Below are 21,237 nucleotides of genomic sequence, written 5' to 3' on the forward strand. Positions count from 1 at the left end.
AATAAAAGCCCCAGAGGGGCTGTGACTTGGCTGGTGTCACCCCTGCAAATCCTTGGCATGGCTGGGACCAGACACAGTCACACAATCCCTGGATGTGAGCGTGGCTGCCCCGTCCATCATACGGACTTGATAAAATCGTGCATGCGGTTAGAACAGTGGCTGGCCCCGAATAAACCTCAAATAAACCCAAGCTATGACTACCAGTGATGAAGGTTCCAGCTCTTAATCCTGGTGCTGGGGGCATGGTAAAACCCCTGCCCCCTTCCTCAAAGTTAAGACTTTGAATTTTAGGGCCAGAAGACCTTAGCCCCATTCCCAGTTTTCCCACAAATTAGCTGGAGGACCTTGAAGTGAAGTGAAGTCGCTCAGTCATGTCCAACTCTTTGCGACCCCATGGACTGTAGCCTACCAGGCTCCTCCATCCATGGAATTTTCCAGGCAAGAGTACTGAATGGGTTGCCATTTCCTTTTCCAGGGGAGGACTTGGGCCCCATTTATTTTCTCAATGCCAAATGTGGATAAGAAGGGAGGGAAATTCCTTCTCCAGCTGGTTTGAGGATTTGTGGATACTTCAGGAGAAGTTGGCGGTGATGAGTAAATGTGAATTAAAATAAAGTGCTTAGCACCAGACCTGGCATCTTGTAACACCCTCAGCGCTATTACTGGTGATGCCACAAATACTCCAGGAAAGCTGAGGGATGTAGAGAAGATAGGGTAACTCAGAGTGAAAACACTCCCTTCCCTTCCCTGTCCAAGGTCATCAAGTCCTGAAGACGGAGAACTGGGGGTCTGGCAGCCCATGGCCAGCGAGGTCTTCCAATCATGCCTCAGCCAATGCAAGATCCTGGAGCTCTCAAAAGACACCAGGGCCCTGAAGGAGGCCTTTGAGGCGGGGGATCTGCCAGCAGTTGCCGCCAAGTTACAATCTACGCTTCATTCTCTGGAGAACGTCCGGCTGGACATCGGTGTCACCGGGGGGATGGGCTCAGGCAAGTCCACCTTTGTCAATGCCATCCGGGGGCTAGGGGACGAGGACACCAACTCGGCCTGCACCGGCGTGGTGGAAATGACCGTGGACCCCACACCGTACCCACATCCCAAGTACCCCAGTGTCGTCTTCTGGGACCTGCCGGGCATCGGCACCTCCGCCTTCCGGGCTGACAAATACTTCCGGCGGGTGCAGCTCTTCCGATATGACTTCTTCCTCATCATTACCTCGGAGAGCTTCACCGCCGACCTCGCCGAGCTGGCTCTTGAGATCCTGCGACACGGCAAGCACTTCTACTGCATCCGCTCCAAGGTGGACGTGGACATCACCGCCTCCCGCAGCCGCCGCCCCAGCTCCTTCTCGGAGGAGAGGGTGCTCAACCAGATCCGGGACGACTGTGTGCAGCGGCTGGAGGGTGAGGGGCAGGCTCTGGGGGCCTGGGTTATTTATTTATTTAGGATGCACAATGCGGCTTGCAGGATCTTAGTTCCCTGACCAGGGATTGAACCTGGGCCCTTGGCAGTGAAAGCGCTGAGTCCTAACCACTGGACTGCCTGGAAATTCCTATCTATTTTTAATTATTTTATTTATTCATTGACTGGTGGGGGGGGGGGGCTGGATTCTTGAGGGATTACCCCAGTTCCCCTGCATCTTCCCACTGAGGCCCAAGGTGGGGTAAGTTACGTGGCCCCTGTTGGTGAAATGCCGCTTACAGCTGCAATTTCAGTCACAGGTGACAGAGACCAGTCACTTGCACTAAAGAAAAGGGTGTGTGCGTGCTGAGTCGCTCAGTCGTGTCCGACTCTTTGCAACCCCATGGACTGTAGCTTGCCTGGCTCCTCTGTCCATGGGGCTTCTCCAGGCAAGAGTCCTGGCGTGGGTTGCTATGCCCTCCTCCAGGAGATCTTCCCAACCCAGGGATCGAACCCTCAGTCTCTTACTAAATCTCCCGCATTGGCAAGCCGGTTCTTTACCACTAGCTCCACCTGGGAAGTCCCCCTGGCCAGTGCAAATGCTATGCACCCACGCCCACGCTGACACACCTCTGGGCCGGGGGGCCGGGGGGTAGCTAACATTTCTTGGGGGCTCACCAGAGGCCAGGCACCATGTTCACAGCTCATTTCACCAGCGTGATATCTCTAGGAGGAAGGTACACCCATTCTCTTGTTTTATAGATAAGTACATGGACTTCTCTGGTGGCTCAGACGGTAAAGCGTCTGTCTACAATGCAGGAGACCTGGGTTTGATCCCTGGGTCGGGAAGATCCACTGGAGAAGGAAATGGCAATCCACTCCAGTACTGTTGCCTGGAAGATCCCATGGACAGAGGAGCCTGGTAGGCTACAGTCCATGGGGTCGCAAAGAGTCAGACACGACTGAGCGACTTCACTTACTTACTTATATGGAAGCCCAGAGAGATAGGTGTGGTAACTAGCCTGAGGCCACACAGGGAATAGGGAGGGAGGCTGGGATCTGAACTCAAGCAGCCTGGCTCCAGGGCTGATGCTCTTAAGCCACGTGCTATGTAGACACAGCTTCTCACCCCCCATCCCTCCCCCACCCCACCCCGACACTCACAGGCAGCTGTCAGGACACCTGGGTCTGCTCAGTGGGGAAACTCACCCAAGGTGCCCTTGTCTCCCGCAGCACAGGGACTCAGGGACCCCAAGGTCTTCCTGCTGTCCATGTTTGAGCTGGGCAAGTATGACTTCCACCTGCTGGAGGAGTCGATGGTGAGGGACCTTGAGAGTCACAAGCGGCACGCATTCCTGGTGGCCCTGCCCAACATCTCCAAGCCCACACTGGAGCGGAAGGCGGCCTCGCTGAGGCAGCACACCTGGCTGGTGGCCACGGTGGCCTGCGGGGCCAACCCAAGGCCCGTGCCAGGCCTGCCGGAGGTGGCGTGCGACCTGCACGTGCTCACCCGGGCCCTGGAGGGCTACCGCCACAGCTTCGGCCTGGACGGGGGATCCCTCGTCAGGCTGGCAGAGCAGACGGGCCAGCCCTTGCACGAGATCCTGCAGGTGCTCCAGGGCCCGAAGACCAAGGTCACTGAGGCGCTGGTGGCAGAGCTGCTGGGCCAGGCCTCCGGGGATGCCTCGGCCTTCAGCCAGAAGCTCCTCAACGTGCCCGTCCTGGGCTCCCTGGCCTCCTGTGGCCTATCCTTCGCCACCGTCTACCGGATGCTCCGCACCTCCCTGGACGTGGCTGTCAGTGATGCCCAGAGCGTGCTGGTTCAGGCCTCCCTCGACAGCCCCGACCGCAAGCTCCCAGATGGTCAGTGGTCCCAGCCCGGCGCCTAGGCCAGCCAGAGGTGGCAGCGAGGGGCTGGGAGGCCTGCAGGCTCTGTCTATGCCCAGGCTGGGGGGGTTTTGGGGGAGGGGAAGGAAGAAACTCCACTGTCCTGGACTGAGCCGTGTGCTGTCTCGTGCTTTTGCCCTCTCTGGCCATGGCTCCCACTTTCCCTCTTCCGGTGAACCCTACATCAACCAGCAGTCCCCTGGGAATCGCAGGGAGGGGACAGACACGGGCCTGCTAAGTTGTGACAAGGCAGGGAAAAGCCAGTTGCCTGGCTGGGGAGGGCAGTCAGGAGGGTGTCCACCACGCATGTCAGGGTAGGGGGGCGGGCTGAGGCAAAGGGTCCAGAAGCATTTCTGTAAGAGGGCAGTGAACAGTTCTCAGCAATCTTGGGGTTCACAAAGGGAGGCCCCGCCTAAGGTCTTGGGCAGTGTGTGGCAGGGCCAGAGTCTGCCCTGGGCCTCGTAACTCAAACTTCTGGCCAGACCTGCTCTGAGTCTGCGGCTTCCAGTCAGACTTTCTGCCAGACCTGCTCTGAGGCCAGAGGTTTGCATTCTTCCCTGTCCCCCTACCTTCTTCAGGCTTCCCAGGAGGCTCAGATGGTAAAGAATCCGCCTGCGGTGCAGGAGACCCGGGTTTGATCCCTGGGTCGAGGTGGGAAGATCCCTGAAGAAGGGCATGGCAACCTACTCCAGTATTCTTGCCTGTAGAATTCCATGGACAGAGGAGCCTGGCGGGCTACGGCCCATGAGGCTGCAAAGGGTTGGACACGACTGAGCAACTATCACTTTAATTCACCCTCTTCAGCTGTACTTTTTCCTCCGAAGGCCAGTCCCCCCGGGGCTGCCATGACCTGCACACCAGGACTGTGTACAGGATGTGCCCGAGAGCAACAGGAAGCCAGGGAGACCAGTGGCATGGGGGGCAGGCTGGGCAGACCAGCTCAAGCCGCTTAGACTGGAACCAAGCGCTTTACTCAAAGGTGGAGTGGCATCACTGGAGGGTCAGGACTAGTTTGGGATTAGGGTGTGGTGACCAGACCAATTCGGAGACGTATCTTGGGAAACACTGAACTAGGATGGTGTACTGTATTTAACTGAGTAGGGGAGGGCAGGTACTCTAATGAACTGAATGGTGTATTTGAGGGTTAGATTCTGGTTTTGAAGGGAGGGGCCATTTTTCAAAGAGTAGTTGAGGTATATAGGGGAAGCCATGGACAGAGGAGACTGGAAAGCTGCAGTCCATGGGGTCGCTGAGGGTCGGACACGACTGAGCGACTTCACTTTCACGCATTGGAGAAGGAAATGGCAACACTCCAGTGTTCTTGCCTGGAGAATCCCAGGGACAGGGGGGCCTACTGGGCTGCCGTCTCTGGGGTCGCACAGAGTCGGACCCGATTGAAGTGACTTAGCAGCAGCAGCAGCAGCAGCGCCTGTTTTGACTAAGGGGAAGGGCAGTTGGCCCTCTATATTGGAGGATTCCACGTGTGCGGATTCAACCACCCTTGAGAATAGTAAACAAACAAACAAACAAACAAAAAGCCCCAGAAAGTTCAAAAAGCAAAACTTGACTGTAAGTGCTGGCAACTATTTACACTGTATTCACATTTATTAGCACTGACAGTGGATTAGGTGCCTTAAGCAGTCTAGAAAATGACTTCCGTAGATGGGAGGATGTGCATAGGTTACAAGAACACGCTATGCTATCTAACCTAAGGGACTTGAGCCGCCACGATTTGGGGATCTGCAGGGGTCCTGGGACCAACCCCTCGTGGACAGAGTGACTCTGTATGGTATTTAACTAGGGGCCTGTCCCCTTTTTAACGTACTGAATCAGGCACTGCGCTTAGCTAGGCCATATCACCAAAGGCTGCCACCAACTTCACGGGAACAGATGAAACGTGAGGGCCTGCATGTTCTTCTCCATGACACACATAGACGGGAGGCTTGACGGTACCTCACAAAACAGAAAGCCCCTCTCTAGAGGCTTCCTCCTCAGCAGACTTGTTTTTATCTGCTGACAACTCTGACCTACAGTGGACATGTCCTCACAGAAGTTCAATGGGAGGCCACGGCTCCTCTGCCCCCAAGGGCTGGGAACAGCAATCTCGGGGCTTCTCAGGACCGCACGCTGGGGAGGAGGAAGAGAAGCACCAGAACAGACTTGTGTGACTGCGTTTATTCCAACCACCAGACGCTCCGATGAAGAGCTCCCCAGATGCCTCACATTCCAGGCAGGAGCCTGGAGCCAGGGCAGAGGGACCTGCTGCTCTGGTCCCTGCAGAGGGAGGCTGGCATGGAGCAGGGCTTCCTGGTGACCACGCAGGCTCCTCCCACCGCCTGGCCCTGGGGGCTGAGGATGGACTGCCCCGCCCAGCTGTAGGGCTGAATCTCAGTCGCCCCGTGAACAACGCTCCCTGGAGGGTAGGGGCCTGGCCCTGGACCCCTCACGTCTCCAGACGAGGAAGTCAGGTCCCTCGTCCATCAGGCCGGCTGCCCTTCTCCACCCTTTGCGGGGAGAATGTGGGAGCCCGTCACCACCCACCGGGGGCCCGGAAGGGGGTTTTCTGTGTGACAACCCTCCCCTCGGCCTCAGGCCAGCAGGCGGCTGTACTCTGCCAGGGCGGAGGACTTCTTCACCCCGTCCCAGATCCGCGCGGCATAGTGGAACCTGTGAGGGGAGGCCAAGAGTCAGCGCTGCCCTGGCTGCAGGCCCTGCACGACCGACCCCATCGCCTGGGACGCGGAGACTGTGAGGCGGCCCGAGCCCCTCACCTCCCCGGGGCAGCGGGGCTGGAGTCTGCAGGCCCCGAGCTGCGAGCCCACTCTGCTCCCCGCTCCCCTCAGTGCGGCCTTCGTGGGCGTGGGCCTATCTCTTCAGCCCCCGAGTCGTGTGACGATCAGAAACGTCTTGTGTTGTCACTCAGCCTCTAAGTTGTGCCTGACTCTCGTGAGCCACGGACTAGGCTGGCAGGCTAGTCTGCCCACGGGATTTCCCAGGCCAGAAGACTGGAGTGGGCTGCCGTTTCCTCCTCCAGGGGCTCTCCCGGCCCAGGGACTGAGCCTGAGGCTCCTGCACTGACACGTGTGCTCTCCTGCACTGAGCCCCCAGGGAAGCCCCTCAGGAACGTCCGGCAGCAGTGTAAGCCTACCAGCTCCCCAGTTCTCTCCTCCGCGCTGGGTCCTGGTTCAGACCAACAAGAGGAGCAGACCTCCGACCCCCCAGGCCCTGCAGCCGCCAAGCAGCATCCTGCTGCGTCCGCACTCCCTTGCCCCTTCTGCCCACAGCCGACTGGACAGACCCAGGGGAGCCGAGCTGAAGCTACTTCTCAGGTTCTTGTTTCTCTTGGAAACGAGGCAGTCCTGGATCTGCGGCAGCCCTGGATCTGCGGCAGCCCTGCTGTGGGCTCTGGACATAGAAAGTCACGTAGAGTCAGGGCTAGGGAGGCGGTGCTGGGTTCTGTGAGGGCAGAGGTGGGAAAGTGGAGGGGACGACGGGACCCGCGAGCCAGCGGGAGCTGCAGAACAGTGCCCATGGCTCCTGACGGCTTTCTGCTCTCCTCTCCGGTGCTGCTGTGCTTTCTGCACTCAGGGTCTTAGCATAAATCCTTTAACTTGGCCAGGCACACTGCTCCTACTCCTTGCAGTCAAGTGACACCCAGTTACAGGTGTGTGACCTCACTACACAACACTCCTTTGTTTGAGCCTAACCTTCCCCACTAGTAAAACGGGTAACGAGACCTACACACTACCGGCTCTTGAGGATTCAAAATCACAGGGAACAGCAGCAAGATGGCAGCTATCAATGTTCCAGGACAGGTGCTGAGGTGGAGAGATCCCCGAGACCCTCGACATGGGGCCCTCACACTGACCCCCTCCCTCTGCCGAGCACTCTTACCAATTCTTCTCGGTGAGGATCGTGTGTGACAGCTGCGGCCGGGCCATGGACATCACCTGGCTCCGAAGCTTGCTTACCAAGGACTGGAAGCTGGGGTGGCCTCGGTACCCAGGGAGCAGGGAGAAGAGGGGGCTGGAACCAGGTCCTGGAAAGTTAGAGGTTAGGAGGGGAGGTGGCAGCCTGCCAGGAGAGGGCCGGGCCCCCACAACAGCGTCCTGGCCTCCCAGGAGCACCTCTGAGTTCAGCCTCCGTGCAGGTCCTCCCATTCTTCCACAATTTGGAAACATGCTCCCAAGAAAGGGTCTGAGCAACTCAGGGACAGGCCTGCATTTCTGCTCAGACCAGGAAGAGTCTCACACTCAAACCAGAGCAGCCCGTGTCTCCCCAGGGCCCAGATCCCCTCAAGGGGGACCCCTACCTGCGCGAGGTGGGGTTTCACTCTCTGTCTCACTGTCCATGAAGGGCATCAGGAACAGGTTGACCTCAGAGTCCAGGAAGTCAGGCGGGAGCCCGGGGAAGACATTGCACTGCAACATGGATAGAGTACCTGGTGGAGAGAACCCGTGAGAGGCTGCAGGCACCGCGGTGCAGGGCCAGGGGGCGGGGAGGGAGGTCTGTGCTGGGTGGTCAAGTTGGGGTCCGGAGACCGCGTCTGACCTCCCTCCCAAGTCTGGGGGAGGGGCCATGGGACTGGATCAGAGCCAGGCGGCCACGGGCCTGCTTGGGGGCAGCCAGGGGCCCCTCACCCTTGTACCGCAGGTGGGAGTGGGCCATGAGCTGGTCGATCACCAGGTGCATCTGCCGTAGCTTGCGGGGACAGAAGTCCTCCCGGCGAGCTTTATTCTGCAGGAAGACTGGGAGGAGGGGGGTTGGGGGGGAGGCGGAGCCTGAGAGGTAGCTGGCGCTCCGCCACGCGGACTCCCCTCTTCACTCCAAAGACCCACCCTGACCCAGAGTTCTGATCACGGGTAAGTGCTGGTTGATGCTGGGGACCTGGAAAAATGAGTTAGATCTGGCTTTTGCACTCAGAAGTCCCCAGTCTGATGGAAAAGATGAAGAGTAGATGGGCACGTGATCAGGACTGAGCTAGAAAGACCAGGAGTCAGGCCAAGAGGAAGAATGGGGAAGAGCCTGTCTGGGGCGTCAAATATGACCCAGATGTTGCAGGAGAGCAGGGCAGGGACAGAGCAGGCCAAGGACATGCGTGCAGGGGCCCCAGGCAGGGCGGCCAGGGTGCACGGTGCCACTCAGGCCAACTTGACACTTACTCCCTGAGCTCCAGGCCAGGGATCCAGGTAAGGGAAGACTAGGGTCCTACCCCCCAGAGGTTCCCATTCTGATCAACGAGCCGAAGTCAGACCTGGGGGCCGAGCCCTTGATGCCTGAGAGGGCCTTCAGAGGGAGCGGCAGACAATCCTGGCCCTCCCCTCACGGCTCTAGCAGGCGCTCCTCCCGGCGCCCCCTTCCCCAGAGCACTCCTAGTTTCCGCCTCCACGCTCCCCCTGCCCACCCCTCCGGTCCCCGGGGAAGCCGCTCACCCAGGTGAGGGTAGTACTCAGCGCCTTCGTCGGATCCTGACGAGCTGCTGGACTCGTGGCTGGGAGATGGGGTGGAGGGTTTCACCATCTCTGCTGTCTGGAGGAACCTGAGGATTCGGGGTGAGAGGTTGGCGCTCCAGCACCGGCCCCTCTGTATCCCACTGTCTAGGGAAGGAGGGGGCTCCCTTTGCTGATTTGATTGAAGCGAGAGCCACGCTGGGAAAAAACACCACACAGACACCACGTTCCTCACACAATTTCAGGGAATCCAGAGACAACCCTTAGACACCAATTCATGGACCCAGATCAACATATTATGTATTTTTTAATGAATTCATGCCATCCAGAAGGACTTTATTTTTTGAGAGTTTTGGATTCACAGCAAAATTGAGTGGAAAGTACAGAGACTTACCATAGATTGCCTGCCCTCGCCGCGCCCCCAACTTAGCAACATGCTGATGACCCTCCCCTGTCACCCAAAGCCCCTGGTTTACATGTGGGTTCACTCCTGCTGTTTGTGTGTTCTATGGGTTTTGACCAAAAAAAAAAAAAAATCATCTGAGTACACCGTAGAGCGCCACACTGAGCAGCTGCCCAGCCCTAAGCTGTCTCTGTTCCCTCTCCCCTCCCAATCCTGGCAGCCACTGGTATTTTCACTGGTCTCCATGGTTTGCCTTTTCCAGAATGTCAGAGAGCTGGAATCGTACAGTATGAAGCCTTTTCAAACTGGCTTCTTTCACTTAATTATATGCATCTGAAGCTTCTGCATGTCTTTCATGGCATGACAGCACATCTCTTTTCAACACTGAATAATGTGGTTAGACAGCATCACTGACTCAATGGACACGAATCTGAGCTAACTCCAGGAGACAGTGGAGGGCAGAGGAGCTTGGTGCGGCGCAGTCCATGGGGTCGCAGAGAGTCAGACACAACCGAGCGACTGAACAACAACAACATGTGGCTGTGCTGCAACTCAGGATCCATGGATTTACTGAACGACATCCTGGCTGCCCCTAGTTTTGGCAGTTATGGATGAAGCTGTGCAGGTTTTTGCATCAGTATAAGTTCTCAGTTTACGCAATTTTAAAGTAAATTTTTCCAAACATATGTCAATAAAGGTAAATAAAATAAACCTATTACCTGAGATAAGAGATAATGGGGTCTGATTAACTCTGGCTATTCTCCTCATACAGACACACGCACAAATATGTTGCCCACAGTTTCCAGTGATTCACCCACTCTGGGAAGCCCACCTTGAAGACACTGACTTAAAACTGAGGCTCTGCGTGGGCCAGGTCAGCCCACAGCACATCCCCTACCCCACCAAGAATGTGAACTCCCCAGGGCAGCCTGTGTTATCTGTCCGATCACACCTGTATCCCCAGGGCAAAGGACAGCGACTGGCCTAAACAACGCCCAATACACCTGGCCCCTGAATGAACCAACAGACAATGGTGGGAGGAGGGGGATGTTTCAGAATGAAGCCACTTAGATCTGGTCCTGTCAGCCGGCTCTCGCAACAAGTTGTTTTTTTACTGTTGGCCAGACCCTCAGCCTATCTCCATCCCCAGAGTTCCTAGCACACACATTAAGCTCCTACTTGTCAACATCTTACTATGTACCAGGTACTGCGCTGAACGCTTTACATTCTTTAACTCACTTCATCGCAGGACACTGTTTGCTTACGAGAAACTGTGGAAAAAGCAGCCACTGCCTAACAAGGACGCGGATTCAAACTCAGGGCTGCCTGACTCTGGGGACATCTGCTGCCTTCAGCTTGGCTCCCTCTCCCTGTGAACGCCCGTTCCTTCCATCTGTCTGTCTGGGCCTCGAGCCCAGGGCTGCTGGCCAACCCACAGCTACCTCCTGGGACCTACGGATGGGAGCCAGTCCTATCTGGGGGCATTTCTGAACCTCCAGCTGCTTTAGGCAGCACTCCTGCCAGATCCTGGCTCCTTCCCCTCCCAGCCCAGCAGGGTACTTCAGGGACAGCACCCGTGCTTGGAGGAGATGGACCATGAGGCTCGAAGAACCAGACGTGCCAGCTTCTCAGTACGCTGTTCATTCAACAAACTAGGGTTAAACATCCACCTTGTGCCAGGCAATGTGCGAGGCACTGGGAATCACATTCTAAGGAGGGAGAAGGACCATAAAGAAGGCTTTGTCATCGGTGCAAATAAGTACACAGCAGGGTCACAGGAGACTCAGTAGGTTAGGGGAGGCCTCGGGTCGACCTCAAGGACATGAGGGTGGTCCTGGCACCCGGGGAGAGTTTTTCTGGCTGAGGGATGAGGCGTGCAGAGGTTCAAAGCAGCAGGAGGAACAGCTATGGGGCCTCTATACCCTTGATGGAAGGAGTGAGGGACGTGGTGGGAGAGGTCAGTGTGGTGACCGGGACCACATTAACTGGACCTTGTAAACCACGCAGGGGAAGGGCTCCGGGTTTTACCAGGAGTGACAGGCACAGCCTATGTGCGTGCGCGGAGAGAGAATGCGGCGGCAGTGACCCTCTCTGGCTTAAATTTTCGAAGGGTCCCTTGGCTGCCATATGGGAGTGGTGAGAGCTGGGCAGATCGCTGAGTCGGGGTTCCATCCTCCACCTGGCTCCCCCTGCCCCAGTTCCTCACCTGTACAGACTGAGGTCCGTGAACCAGTCCTGGACGACTATCACCACGTGGCAGACCGTGAAGAGGAAGGCAGCAATCTGGAGTGACTGAGGTGGGGCAGGAAGGGACAGCAGAGTTGAAGGTCCTTGGGGTCCAGAATGGGATCCCTGATCTCAGGACTCAGCTGAGGGGGCCTCAGGACTCAGCTGAGGGGGCCGCAGAACAAGGGCCTCTGAGCCTATAAGCACCTACTGTGTGCCCAGACTGCACTGGTACTTCCCTTCCAAGCTGTCCCTAGATCGGGCCAGATGGCAATGATCAGCCCCTGGTCCTACAGGTGGATGTGGAGGCTTAAGGTGGGGGGTTACTTTCCCAAGGGGCAGAGCCAGACCCGACTCTTGGTGCCGTCTTCTCCCACCAGCTCTGAGGGAACCCAGGGCTCTTTGCAAGTAGAACTGGCAAACCCATACCCATGAGCTCTCTGCCCCGGGTCCCCAGGCCTGGCTCGGTCCCCTCACCTGCATCTCAACGTAGGTGTGGGGCAGGTTGTACTCTGGAGGCAGCTTGCGGTCATTGTTGATGAGATGGTCCAAGATGGAAGGGCTCAGGATGGGCTGGGGTAGGGAGAGAGAGGATTGTCAGGGTGGGCGTAGGGACCCCAGGGGACACAGTCATCCAAGTTCCACTTGGTGATGGCAAGTACACCGCCTCTCAGGACAAAGTAAGTTTGGAAACACAGGCAGCTTCCTTCTAATTAGTACAGAGCTAATCAGCCAGAGGAGGTGAAAGGAAAAAGTCTCAAAGCACTTTCACCTTCCCCAGCGCTTTGCAAATCCCCGCTGCTCTCCAGTGTCGCCTGCCCTAGGAGAACACTTCCAGGGCCAATAAATCTAACACCTACATGAATGAGTCATGTCCCTGCAACACCCTTGTTTTGTTGTTTCAAATGCCTTCAAAATTTCACCAAGATAATTACTTAGGTCAAATAACCATGATTAATGTAAAGATTGGTGAGGATTTTAACAGCAGCATCAGTGGGTGTGCAAGAATCAGCGGTGAACTCATCAGCTCTTCTTAAAGGAACATTCCATTTAGAAAAACAAGAGCCTAAATTAGTGGCGGGGCTATTTCTTTTTGCACTTGGTGGAATCCTTTAAGAAAGAGGTTCCCCAAGGGCTCACTTTCTAAAACAGGATCCAAACAGCACAGTGTCTGGGTCGTAACTTCTGCTCTGCTCCGAGGAGGCCCTGGCCCCGCCCACAGCCATCTCACTGAGTCTCTAAGGGCCGGTGGTCCTAGCGCACAGGGCGCACCCCACATCTGTGCAAGGTCTCCCGCTCTCCCGTCACCCACGTGTGCAGCGGCCAGAACTCTGCTGCACTAGCATTCCCTGAGCACCAGCCGTGGCCGGGCCTCCCCCTGCACAGCTGCAGGCAGTGAGGGAGTGAGCGCAGTACTCTGAGAACCAGACCGCAGTCAGCCACGAGCGGTGCTGGGACGGCCACATGGGCACCAGCGGGCACTCAGAGGCGGCGGCTCCTGGGAGGAGGAATTTCCCCCAAGCAGTCTTCAGGGAGAAGGCAGAGGCCAGGGAACAGGGCAGGGGGAGAGAGTGCATTCTCATGGTGCGGGTCCTGACGGCCAACAGTACTGAGAACCCGCTTCCTGCCAGGCCCTGACAGGACTTCACTTGTGCTCACTCACTGACACCTCACAGAAGCCCCACGAGGGAGGTAATACTGTCTATCCTGCTTCAGAAAACTAAGGAATGGAAATGTTAAGTAACTTGGTCGAGGTCGTGCAGCTCGGGAAGGAGCCCGTGGTGAGGCTGAGGGAGGCTAGCCGCACGGGCTCTGGATGCCAGGCTGAGGAACAGGGAACCCGGAGGAGCTAAGGAAAGCTGCCGGGCTTCACAGGACAGGCCGGCTCCCATGACACTAAGGTGCCTGAAGTTTCCCCAAGTGCCTGCTCCTGTGCCAAGCACGCTGCCTGGACTGGTCCACTGACTCCCTGAAACCCTCCCATGAAGCTGAAAACAACCATCAACCCCATTCACAGATGAACAAACTGAGGTGTCTGGGGGAGGTTAAAACTTAAAGTCACCCAGCTGGTAAGAACTGAAGATCAGATCTGGCTTCAGACTGACTCCAGGGCCCCCACTTTTAACCATCAGGTTACAGCACGGGTCTCCAACCCCCGGGGGAGCCAGGCCACAGAGCCGGAGGTGAGCAGTAGGCAACTGAATGAAGCTTCACCTGTATTTACAGCCGCTCCCCGTGTGTGCATTACCGCGTAAGCTCCACCTTCTATCAGATCAGCAGCGGCATTAAACTCTCACAGGAGTGCGAATCCTATTGTGAACCTCACATATGAGGGTCTAGGTCATGACCTCCTTATTAGAAATCATCCCCAAACCATTCCACGAACTGCCCAGCCTGTGGAAAAATTGTCTTCCATGAAACTGATCCCCAGTGCCAAAAAGGTTGGGGACCACTGTGTTACAAAATTCTTGAGGCACCTCTGTACACGACAGACAGGAGGGGAGGGGGATAAAATCTGACAAGTGGAGACTAAGGGCCAAGAACAGACACAACTTGCCCAAAGGCATGAGCATGTCCATGGCTTGGCTGGAGCCACAGGGAACACAAGCAGAGGTGTGGCTTAGACACTTCCAGGGAAGGAGCTTAACACGGCACGCGGCGGGGCGGGGCGGGGTGGGTGGGGGCCAGCACCTGTGTGTCCAGGAAAACAATCCGCTCTTGGGTAATAAAGAAGTCGATGCCACTGGTCTGGTTGCCCCCTCGCTCCTTCATTTCGGCGCTCTGGGCCCGGAAAACATACGCCCTGCGGAGGAGCAGGTGGGGTCATCAGAGGTCAGGTTCTCGGCCTCTGCCGCCTCCAGAGTGAGGCCGTGAGCCTGTGGGACTTGACTCCCCACCCGCCTGCAAAGCTTTCCATCTGTGGCCCTGCTGTCTGGGGGCTGCGTTTTATATCATGTGACTTCATCCCAACCCGTAAGTGGACCTGCGAATTCTCAACAAAATTACTAGACTGAGGTGTTTCAGAGCAGGGACTCCCCGAGGCTGCCCAGATTCAAACCCTAGCTCTGCCTCTTCCCGGCTGTGTGGCTTTGAGCAAGTTCCTTAATCTTTCTTCTGTTTCCTCATCTGTAAAGTGGGGACAGGAGTCTCAACCTCTCAGGGTGATCGTGAGGTTAACATACGTAACGCCTTTAGAAGAGTGGCTGACACACGGCGATATAAACTTGCTACCTATTCACTGCCAAGTGTACCCGCCAAACACCAGGCACAGGACAGATAGACCTGAAAACCCTCCACCCCACAGTGAGGATGTGGGCGTCCCGGTGCCTAGCTCCTGCCCTGACTGGAATGCTTTCCCTGCTCCCCTGCTCCAAGGCTGCTGCTTCTCAAATGTCTCCCGGACCACCTGATTTAAAACAGTAACCTGGCTCCAATGCCGCCTCCCTATAACCCTTGCCCGTTCAGTTACCAACTAACGTGCTTGTTTATCATCTCCTCCATTAAAATGCAAGCTCCATAAGGACAGGGATTTCTGCCAGTTTTTGTTTATTGCTGTAGCCCCAACGTGGAGAACAGGGCCTGGCCCATGGCAACTGCCTCGTAAATACTGATTGAAGTGAAGCAGGGAGGCCAGTTAGGAGATTCCTGGCCTCCTCCAGGGAAGGTGGCAGTGACCTGGGCCAGGAGGTGGCGTGAGGAGGAGAGGAGCAGATGAATTCTCAAGGTTCTGACTCTGTTAGACCCCATGGACTGTAGCCCGCCAGCCTCCTCTGTCCATGGGATTCTCCAGGCAAGAATACTTGAGTGGGGTGCCATTTCCTTCTCCAGGGGATCTTCCCAACTGAGGGATCAAACCCGGGTCTCCTGCATTGCAGGCAGATTCTTTACTGTCTGAGCCACCTGGGAAGCCTATTCTCAAGATAATTAGGAGTAAAACTTATGAGATCTGGACTTCTTTGGTGGTCCAGGGGTGAGACTCTGCACTTCCAATGCAGGGGGCACAATCACTGGTTGGGGAATGAAGATCCCACATGTGTGGTGTGACCAGAAAAAAATCCCAAACAAAAAAATGTAAGTATCTCCGAAAGATACACATACCCCAATATTCACTGCCGTGCTGTTTACAACAGCCTAAGACCTTGAAAAGATACACACACCCCAAGATTCACTGCAGCTCTGTTTACAAAAGCATAAGACACAGAAATCACCTAAATGCCCATCAGCAGAGGAATGGATAAAGATGCTGCACATATATGCAATGGAGTGTTACTCAGCCGTTCAGAAGAAGGAAATCATGCCATCTGCAGCAACATGCATGGACCTACAGAGTGCCACTCTGACCAAAGTCGGTCAGGCAGACAAGCAGAAACACTGCACGACATTCTTTAAATGCAGCATCTAAAAAGAAATGAACGTACAAAACAGAAAGAGACTCACAGACTTAGAACATGAGCTAATGGTTGCCGGGGGGAAGGGACAGTTAGAGAGCTTGGGGTTAGCATGTACACACTGCTATACTTGTAACAGATAACCAACAAGGACCTACTGTATAGCACATGGAACTCTGCTCAGGGTTACGCGCAGCCTACATTGCATGGGAGGGGGGGTTGGGGAGAATGAACACGTGTATGTATGGCTGAGCCTCTTTGCTGTTCATCTAAAACTAACAACATTGTTAACTGGCCACACCCCAATACAAAATAAAAAATTTTAAAAAACCTCATGAGACCTGATGACAAAAGGTGGTAGTAACGTCTACCACGGCACAGGCTGAGCTGCCTCAGAAAGACGTGGCAGGCTGACGGGAGTCTAGCTGAGGACTCTGCGCCAAGAGTTGGGGGTGGAAGCTGAGATGGAAAGAATGCCAGCCAAGAGAGCCGCAGCTGCGCCAGATCGGAGCTGACGTCGTGAGCAAGAGCAGGACGGAGCCAGCCGGGAGGCAGAGCACCCGCAGCTCTGGGTCTGGGGGTGTATGTTCTCGCCACAGGGAAACTTAACCCGTTCTGGGGTTCCCTCGGGCCCCTCCAGGATCTGCTGGGAACTATGGAGCCTTTCCCTAGAAGAAAAGCCTGGCTGTAGATGTATGTAAAACCCCACATACACCACTAGGGGGGTTCATGGACCCCTGAGGCCCATCCATGGAGTCCACAGCAAAATCACTGGTTTCATAAAAAAACAGACCCCTACTGTTTCAAAGAAATCCCCAATGGCTACTACTTCTGCTCACCTCCCATCTTGATTCTTCCTGAATTAAGACTGTCTATGTCCCCTACTCTAGTCCTTATAATCCCTGCCTGTCTCTCTTCCTTGCCCTCAGATTGAAGCCCTAGTTCTTAAAATCCCCCCTCCCCCACATCCTCTCCCATCACAATCATACCCTATCCTCCCTAACAAGGCAGGCGAGAGGCTAGTCTAGAAGCCACAGCCTTCTTCCAGGTCTCTCCCCTCACTCTGGTCTTCCGGGCCAAAACAGCCACATCCTGGGAGCATTTGCTCTGTGCCAGATTCATGCTCAAGTCTGCCTCCCCAGTCTTGTCTCACTCTCCCAAAACTCACTTGACAGATGAGGAAGTGAGGTACCAAGAGGTGAAGGGGTTTGCCCAAGGTCAACCAGCTGGTGCAGGGCTCAGACCAAGGTGGACCTAAATCCAGACTTACTGAATGGGCCATCCCAGTTCCTAGCTGGCCCTGCACCATTTCCTGGAGTAAGGCAGGAAGGGAGAGAGGGAGGAACGGGACTGGTTTCCTTGGAGCTGCACAAGAGGAGAGTGTGGTCCAGCCCATCATCCTCCTCCTCTGACGGAGACACTGAGGTTAAGGGAGGGGAAGAGACTTTGTCCAAAGTCCTTTGGTGATGCCACTTGCAACACCCGGCTGATAAAGGTGGGTGTCCACCGCCCCCACAGCCTTCCATACCCCTACCCAAGGGCCCCCTCACCTCTGGTCCTCCTCCGGAGTGTTGGCTGACAACAACGACATGACCATGGACTTGCCTGTCCCCTGGAGGCCCAGGACACCAACCACCAGGACATCAGTCTGATCCAACAGGTACTGTGGGGAGACGCCGGAATGCAACCCTCAAAAATGTGCCCGTTGCTAATGGGGGATATTGGGGCCCTACAGACGTCCGTGGCTGCCCCCCTGCCTTGTCAGATATATGGCCCCAAATCCCCTCACCTGGGCACAGAAGCTGTGTGTGTGTGGTGGTGGTGGAGGCACACACGGAATGTTCCTGCTACAAAGAACAGCACTTGTGAGAGCTCCAAAGTAGATGGGAGCCTGTCTGGTCGAGAAGCTAACAGGGAGTCAGTGTGGCTGGAACACAGTGGACAAGGGGCACCTGGCTTTGGCGATGGAAAGGGAGAGGCTCAGGAACAGGACAGGTGGAAGACAGAACCGGGTAGCTGCGGGCCACTGCAGTGACCCCGGGAGGCCTGGGCTTCAGGAAAGTTGGGAAAACTGGGAAAGCGTGAGAAAGGGAGCAGCAAGCAGGAAGGGGAGCCGGGCAGGTCCTGGCTCTTGTCTGTGGGATTTAAGAGTCCTGTGGAGTCTGGAGACCTTCGCCTCTGGGCTGCCAGTGACGCTAACTTTCACCACCAGGGGGTGTGAGAGACACACTCCTTCAAGGAAAACAGTCATGCCCTCTATGTGGCTACTGCACCTCAGAATCACCTGGAGAGCTCTGAAAAAAAAAAAAAAGAATCTAATCCTGGGCCTAACCCTGAACCCATCAAAGTAGAATATCAAGGGCTAGCGCTATTCAATATGGTAGATGCTGACCACATGTGATGACTGAAGTTTAATTAAAATCAAAACTATAAATTTAGTTCCTCAGTTATATGAGCCATATTTGGGGATTTGTGGGTAAGCGCTCAATAGCAGGGCCTGGACAGTGATCTTTTTTTTCCCCCCATGCCCCAGTTGATATCAACATGAGAGTGGACCCAGCAAGGCAGCAGGGGCCAGGAGTGCTGTCCTGGCAGATGGCCTGGCATGCTGTCCTACTCAGGCCAAGCTGGGAAGGAGAGGGGGTCACCTGGAAGAATTCGAGCAGAGAAGTGATGTGTCAGGTATCGGGGGGAACACATCAGAAGAGGGGAAACGAAGACTGGGACACTGGAGGAGGTCTGACAGCCAGGAGTGTGAGGTGTGAACCAGAGTGGGGACTCCCGGGATGGAGCGGGGAGTCTCGGAGGGCTGACACTCAGGCCAGTTTGCACTGGTCCAGCACGGGGTTCAGCCAATCAGGAGGACTGGCGCAGGCCCTGGAGGCTGCCCTGCTGTGGGAGTGGGGAGGGGATCCCAGGGACTCTGCAGTGCTAGGGGAGCCCTCTTGGCCAACCGGTATCAAAGTATTTCAGTAACTGAACCACCAGCACAGCTAAGCCATTGAGATTCCGCCCAGCTAGGTGAAAACTCCCTCATCCCTTCCCTCTCACCCCTGCGTGGACGCGCTCAGTCGTGTCTGACTCTTTGTGACTCAATGGACTGGAGCCCGTCAGACTCCTCTTTCCCTGGAATTTCCCAGGCAAGAATACTGGAGTGGGTTGCCGTTTCCTGCTCCAGGGCATCTTCCCGACCCAGGGATGGAACCCGAGTCCTCTGTGTCTCCTGCACTGGCTAGCAGGTTCTTTACCAGCTGAGACACCAGAGAATCCCTCTCACTGCTGTCACTGCCCAAAAGCCATCTAGGCTGGTGTTGCCTGCCGAGAGGGTGAGAGTGGAGGGCACCGGGGAGTGGAGGGGAGGGTGGAACCCACAGAAGCTCGAGCAGGGCGCTGCCCAGCACCCCAGTACCTCAATGGCACTGTCGCACCAATTCATCTGGTCGTCCACCAGCTTGATGCTGTGCTTCATGCGCTCTGGGGGCAGCAGTTTGGCCTGGCCCACGACAGCTGCAGGCGAGAGCAAGCAGGAGACAGAGGACGTGGTGAGGCTCTGTGTAAGGGGGTGTCGGCTCCCAACCAGATCCCACCCGGCCCCCGACTCACGGTCCATGGCTGCTGGAGCGGCAGTGCCCATGCCCCGGTTCTGGATCTGGTACACGGGCTGTGTGGGTCTCTGCCCCTCCTTCTCCCCCTTGGGTGGCACAGGGGCTGCCGGGGGTGGTGGGGCAGTGCCCTCGGGGGTTGAGGCGCTCGTTGTGGCCGCCGGCCCTTTCCCCTCCTCCCGGGGCTTCATGAGCACAATGGGCTTCTCCAGAGGGGCCGGAGCAGGTGGGGCGGCAGGGGCTGCTGGAGGCGGGGGCTGCTTTGACTGCGGGAGTGAGAAGGTGCTGGTCAGCAGGAGAGATCCTTGCCCTAACTGCTCCCAGCCTCCCCTTCCACAGAAAAGAGTCTGCCTTGCTCACCCGCTCTGCTGGAGGCTTTGAGAGGATGATGGGGGTTTTCTGCATGACCGCCGTGCTAGTCTCTTCGCTGCCATCCTGTGGTGAGGGAGGGCAGTTACTCAGCAATGATGCCCTGCACACTCGGTAAGTGCCAAGTGCCACTCTAAATGCCTTCAGACATGAACCCCTCCTAACCTACGAAGATAGCGCTGTCAGACAGGTACCTTGAGCCCCACGTTTCGAATGAAGTAACTGAGATCCAGAGAGGTTAACCGGCTTGCCCAAGGTCACACAGCCATTAAGTGGTGGAAAAAGACCCCAGTTCTGGATCCGGCTCCAGAACCACGCTGCCAGCTGTTCTGCTGGACAAGCCTGGGTGGGAGGAGCTGGGGCTCGGGAGAGGGAACCAGGTTCAAGTTGGCCCTGGGTTTTGTGTAGACTTGGACCAGGAACCAGCCTGTGTGCTCATTTGGCGAACTGCGACAGGAACTCCTTCCTCACAGGACTGTTAAGAGGCTGAAAGTAGACAGGACTCCCCAGCTGCTCACATGGCTTCAGGCACGCAGCAGGAGCAAGCTACCTAGAGCTGCTACCTGACAGCCCTGCGGTCCCCTCCTCCTCCTCAGACCTGCGAGCTGAATCCCACACCTTGCCCTCTTCAGGCCTCTTCTGACTCACCCCAAATCTGTCTGAGAAAGGGGAAAGATCTGGGTTAAAGACCTGTTCCTTCTCCGGTGCCCTGAGTAACCTTGGGAGGGTCCTGACCCCTCACTGGGTCGGTTTCTTCACCCACATATTGAGGACACATTTAAATCCTGCTCACTCACTGGCCTACGACGGACAACCAAAGGATATCAAAGTACTTTGGAAAGAAAAGGTGAGGGGGACGTCCCTGGGGGACAAGTGGTTAAGAATCCGCCTTCCAATGCAGGGAACGCAGGTTTGATCCCTGGTTGGCAACTAAGCCCAAATGCTGCAACTATGGAGCCCTTGGGCTTTCGAGACTGCATGCCACAAGGAAAGATCCCGTATATTGCAACTAACAGCCAAGTAATTAAATAAATGAACAAATAAATGAGTATTAAAATAAAAAAAAAAAAGAAGAGGCGAGGGTGGAGAGATGATGATGGACTGGAGATACAGTCAGGAGGCACCTTGTGCAGCAACAGGCGCAGGGAGGATGGGGGTGCGGAGTGTCCAGGACGAGGCCTGATGGGCCGTCAGTGATCCTGAGAGGAGAAGTGGCAGGAAGACACTGGGGTCAGCGGGAGATGGGGAGGCTGTGGGGAGTCCACTGGCCAGTTAGCAGGCTGCCGGGGCTCAGCAGCGAAGGCAGAGTCACAGACCAGAGATCTGGGAGTTGCCTCTTCAGGGACTGAAGCTGAAAGTGCAGGAAGATGGTAACGCTCCCCAGAAGGATGTGTGGGACAGGAGACTGTTGTTACCACTTACCCTGAGACCCAAGGGAAGGAGCAAGAGCCAAGCTCTCTGTGAAGAAATTTCCTTCATGTCTACCATTTTATGGCTCAGAAACTGTCCCA

The 21,237-nt window shown here is 56.0% G+C and overlaps 2 protein-coding genes across 2 annotated transcripts in view; one reads left to right on the forward strand and one right to left on the reverse strand.

The window, feature by feature from the left end:
- Positions 1-141: 141 nt before the first annotated feature.
- On the forward strand, positions 142-4,481 carry LOC101108075 (interferon-inducible GTPase 5-like). Its single transcript, XM_060397853.1, has 3 exons — positions 142-146; positions 724-1,403; positions 2,635-4,481. The coding sequence occupies exons 1-3, from the start codon at positions 142-144 to the stop codon at positions 3,288-3,290; spliced, it is 1,341 nt and encodes a 446-aa protein (XP_060253836.1). The 3' UTR covers positions 3,291-4,481.
- A 967-nt stretch (positions 4,482-5,448) lies between these two features.
- SMG9 (SMG9 nonsense mediated mRNA decay factor) overlaps positions 5,449-21,237 on the reverse strand; it is a 20,071-nt gene continuing 4,282 nt past the window's right edge. Inside the window, exons 3-14 of the mRNA XM_027978426.3 lie at positions 19,718-19,792; positions 19,359-19,623; positions 19,165-19,262; positions 17,306-17,418; positions 14,059-14,170; positions 11,845-11,940; positions 11,348-11,433; positions 8,721-8,827; positions 7,929-8,036; positions 7,601-7,729; positions 7,183-7,327; positions 5,449-5,955 (exon numbers count right to left, since the gene is read on the reverse strand). Coding sequence (XP_027834227.2) covers positions 5,877-5,955; positions 7,183-7,327; positions 7,601-7,729; positions 7,929-8,036; positions 8,721-8,827; positions 11,348-11,433; positions 11,845-11,940; positions 14,059-14,170; positions 17,306-17,418; positions 19,165-19,262; positions 19,359-19,623; positions 19,718-19,792 — 1,413 coding nt within the window. The 3' untranslated portion in view covers positions 5,449-5,876. The remainder of the gene's footprint in view (positions 5,956-7,182; positions 7,328-7,600; positions 7,730-7,928; positions 8,037-8,720; positions 8,828-11,347; positions 11,434-11,844; positions 11,941-14,058; positions 14,171-17,305; positions 17,419-19,164; positions 19,263-19,358; positions 19,624-19,717; positions 19,793-21,237) is intronic.

The sequence above is a fragment of the Ovis aries genome, chromosome 14 (assembly GCF_016772045.2).
Source record: "Ovis aries strain OAR_USU_Benz2616 breed Rambouillet chromosome 14, ARS-UI_Ramb_v3.0, whole genome shotgun sequence".
Taxonomy (NCBI): Eukaryota; Metazoa; Chordata; class Mammalia; order Artiodactyla; family Bovidae; genus Ovis; species Ovis aries.

Excerpts from the sequence above, each read along its gene's own strand:
- LOC101108075 (XM_060397853.1), top strand. Across the intron at positions 1,404-2,634 it reads CTGTGTGCAGCGGCTGGAGG|CACAGGGACTCAGGGACCCC; the intron begins GTGAGGGGCAGG and ends TGTCTCCCGCAG.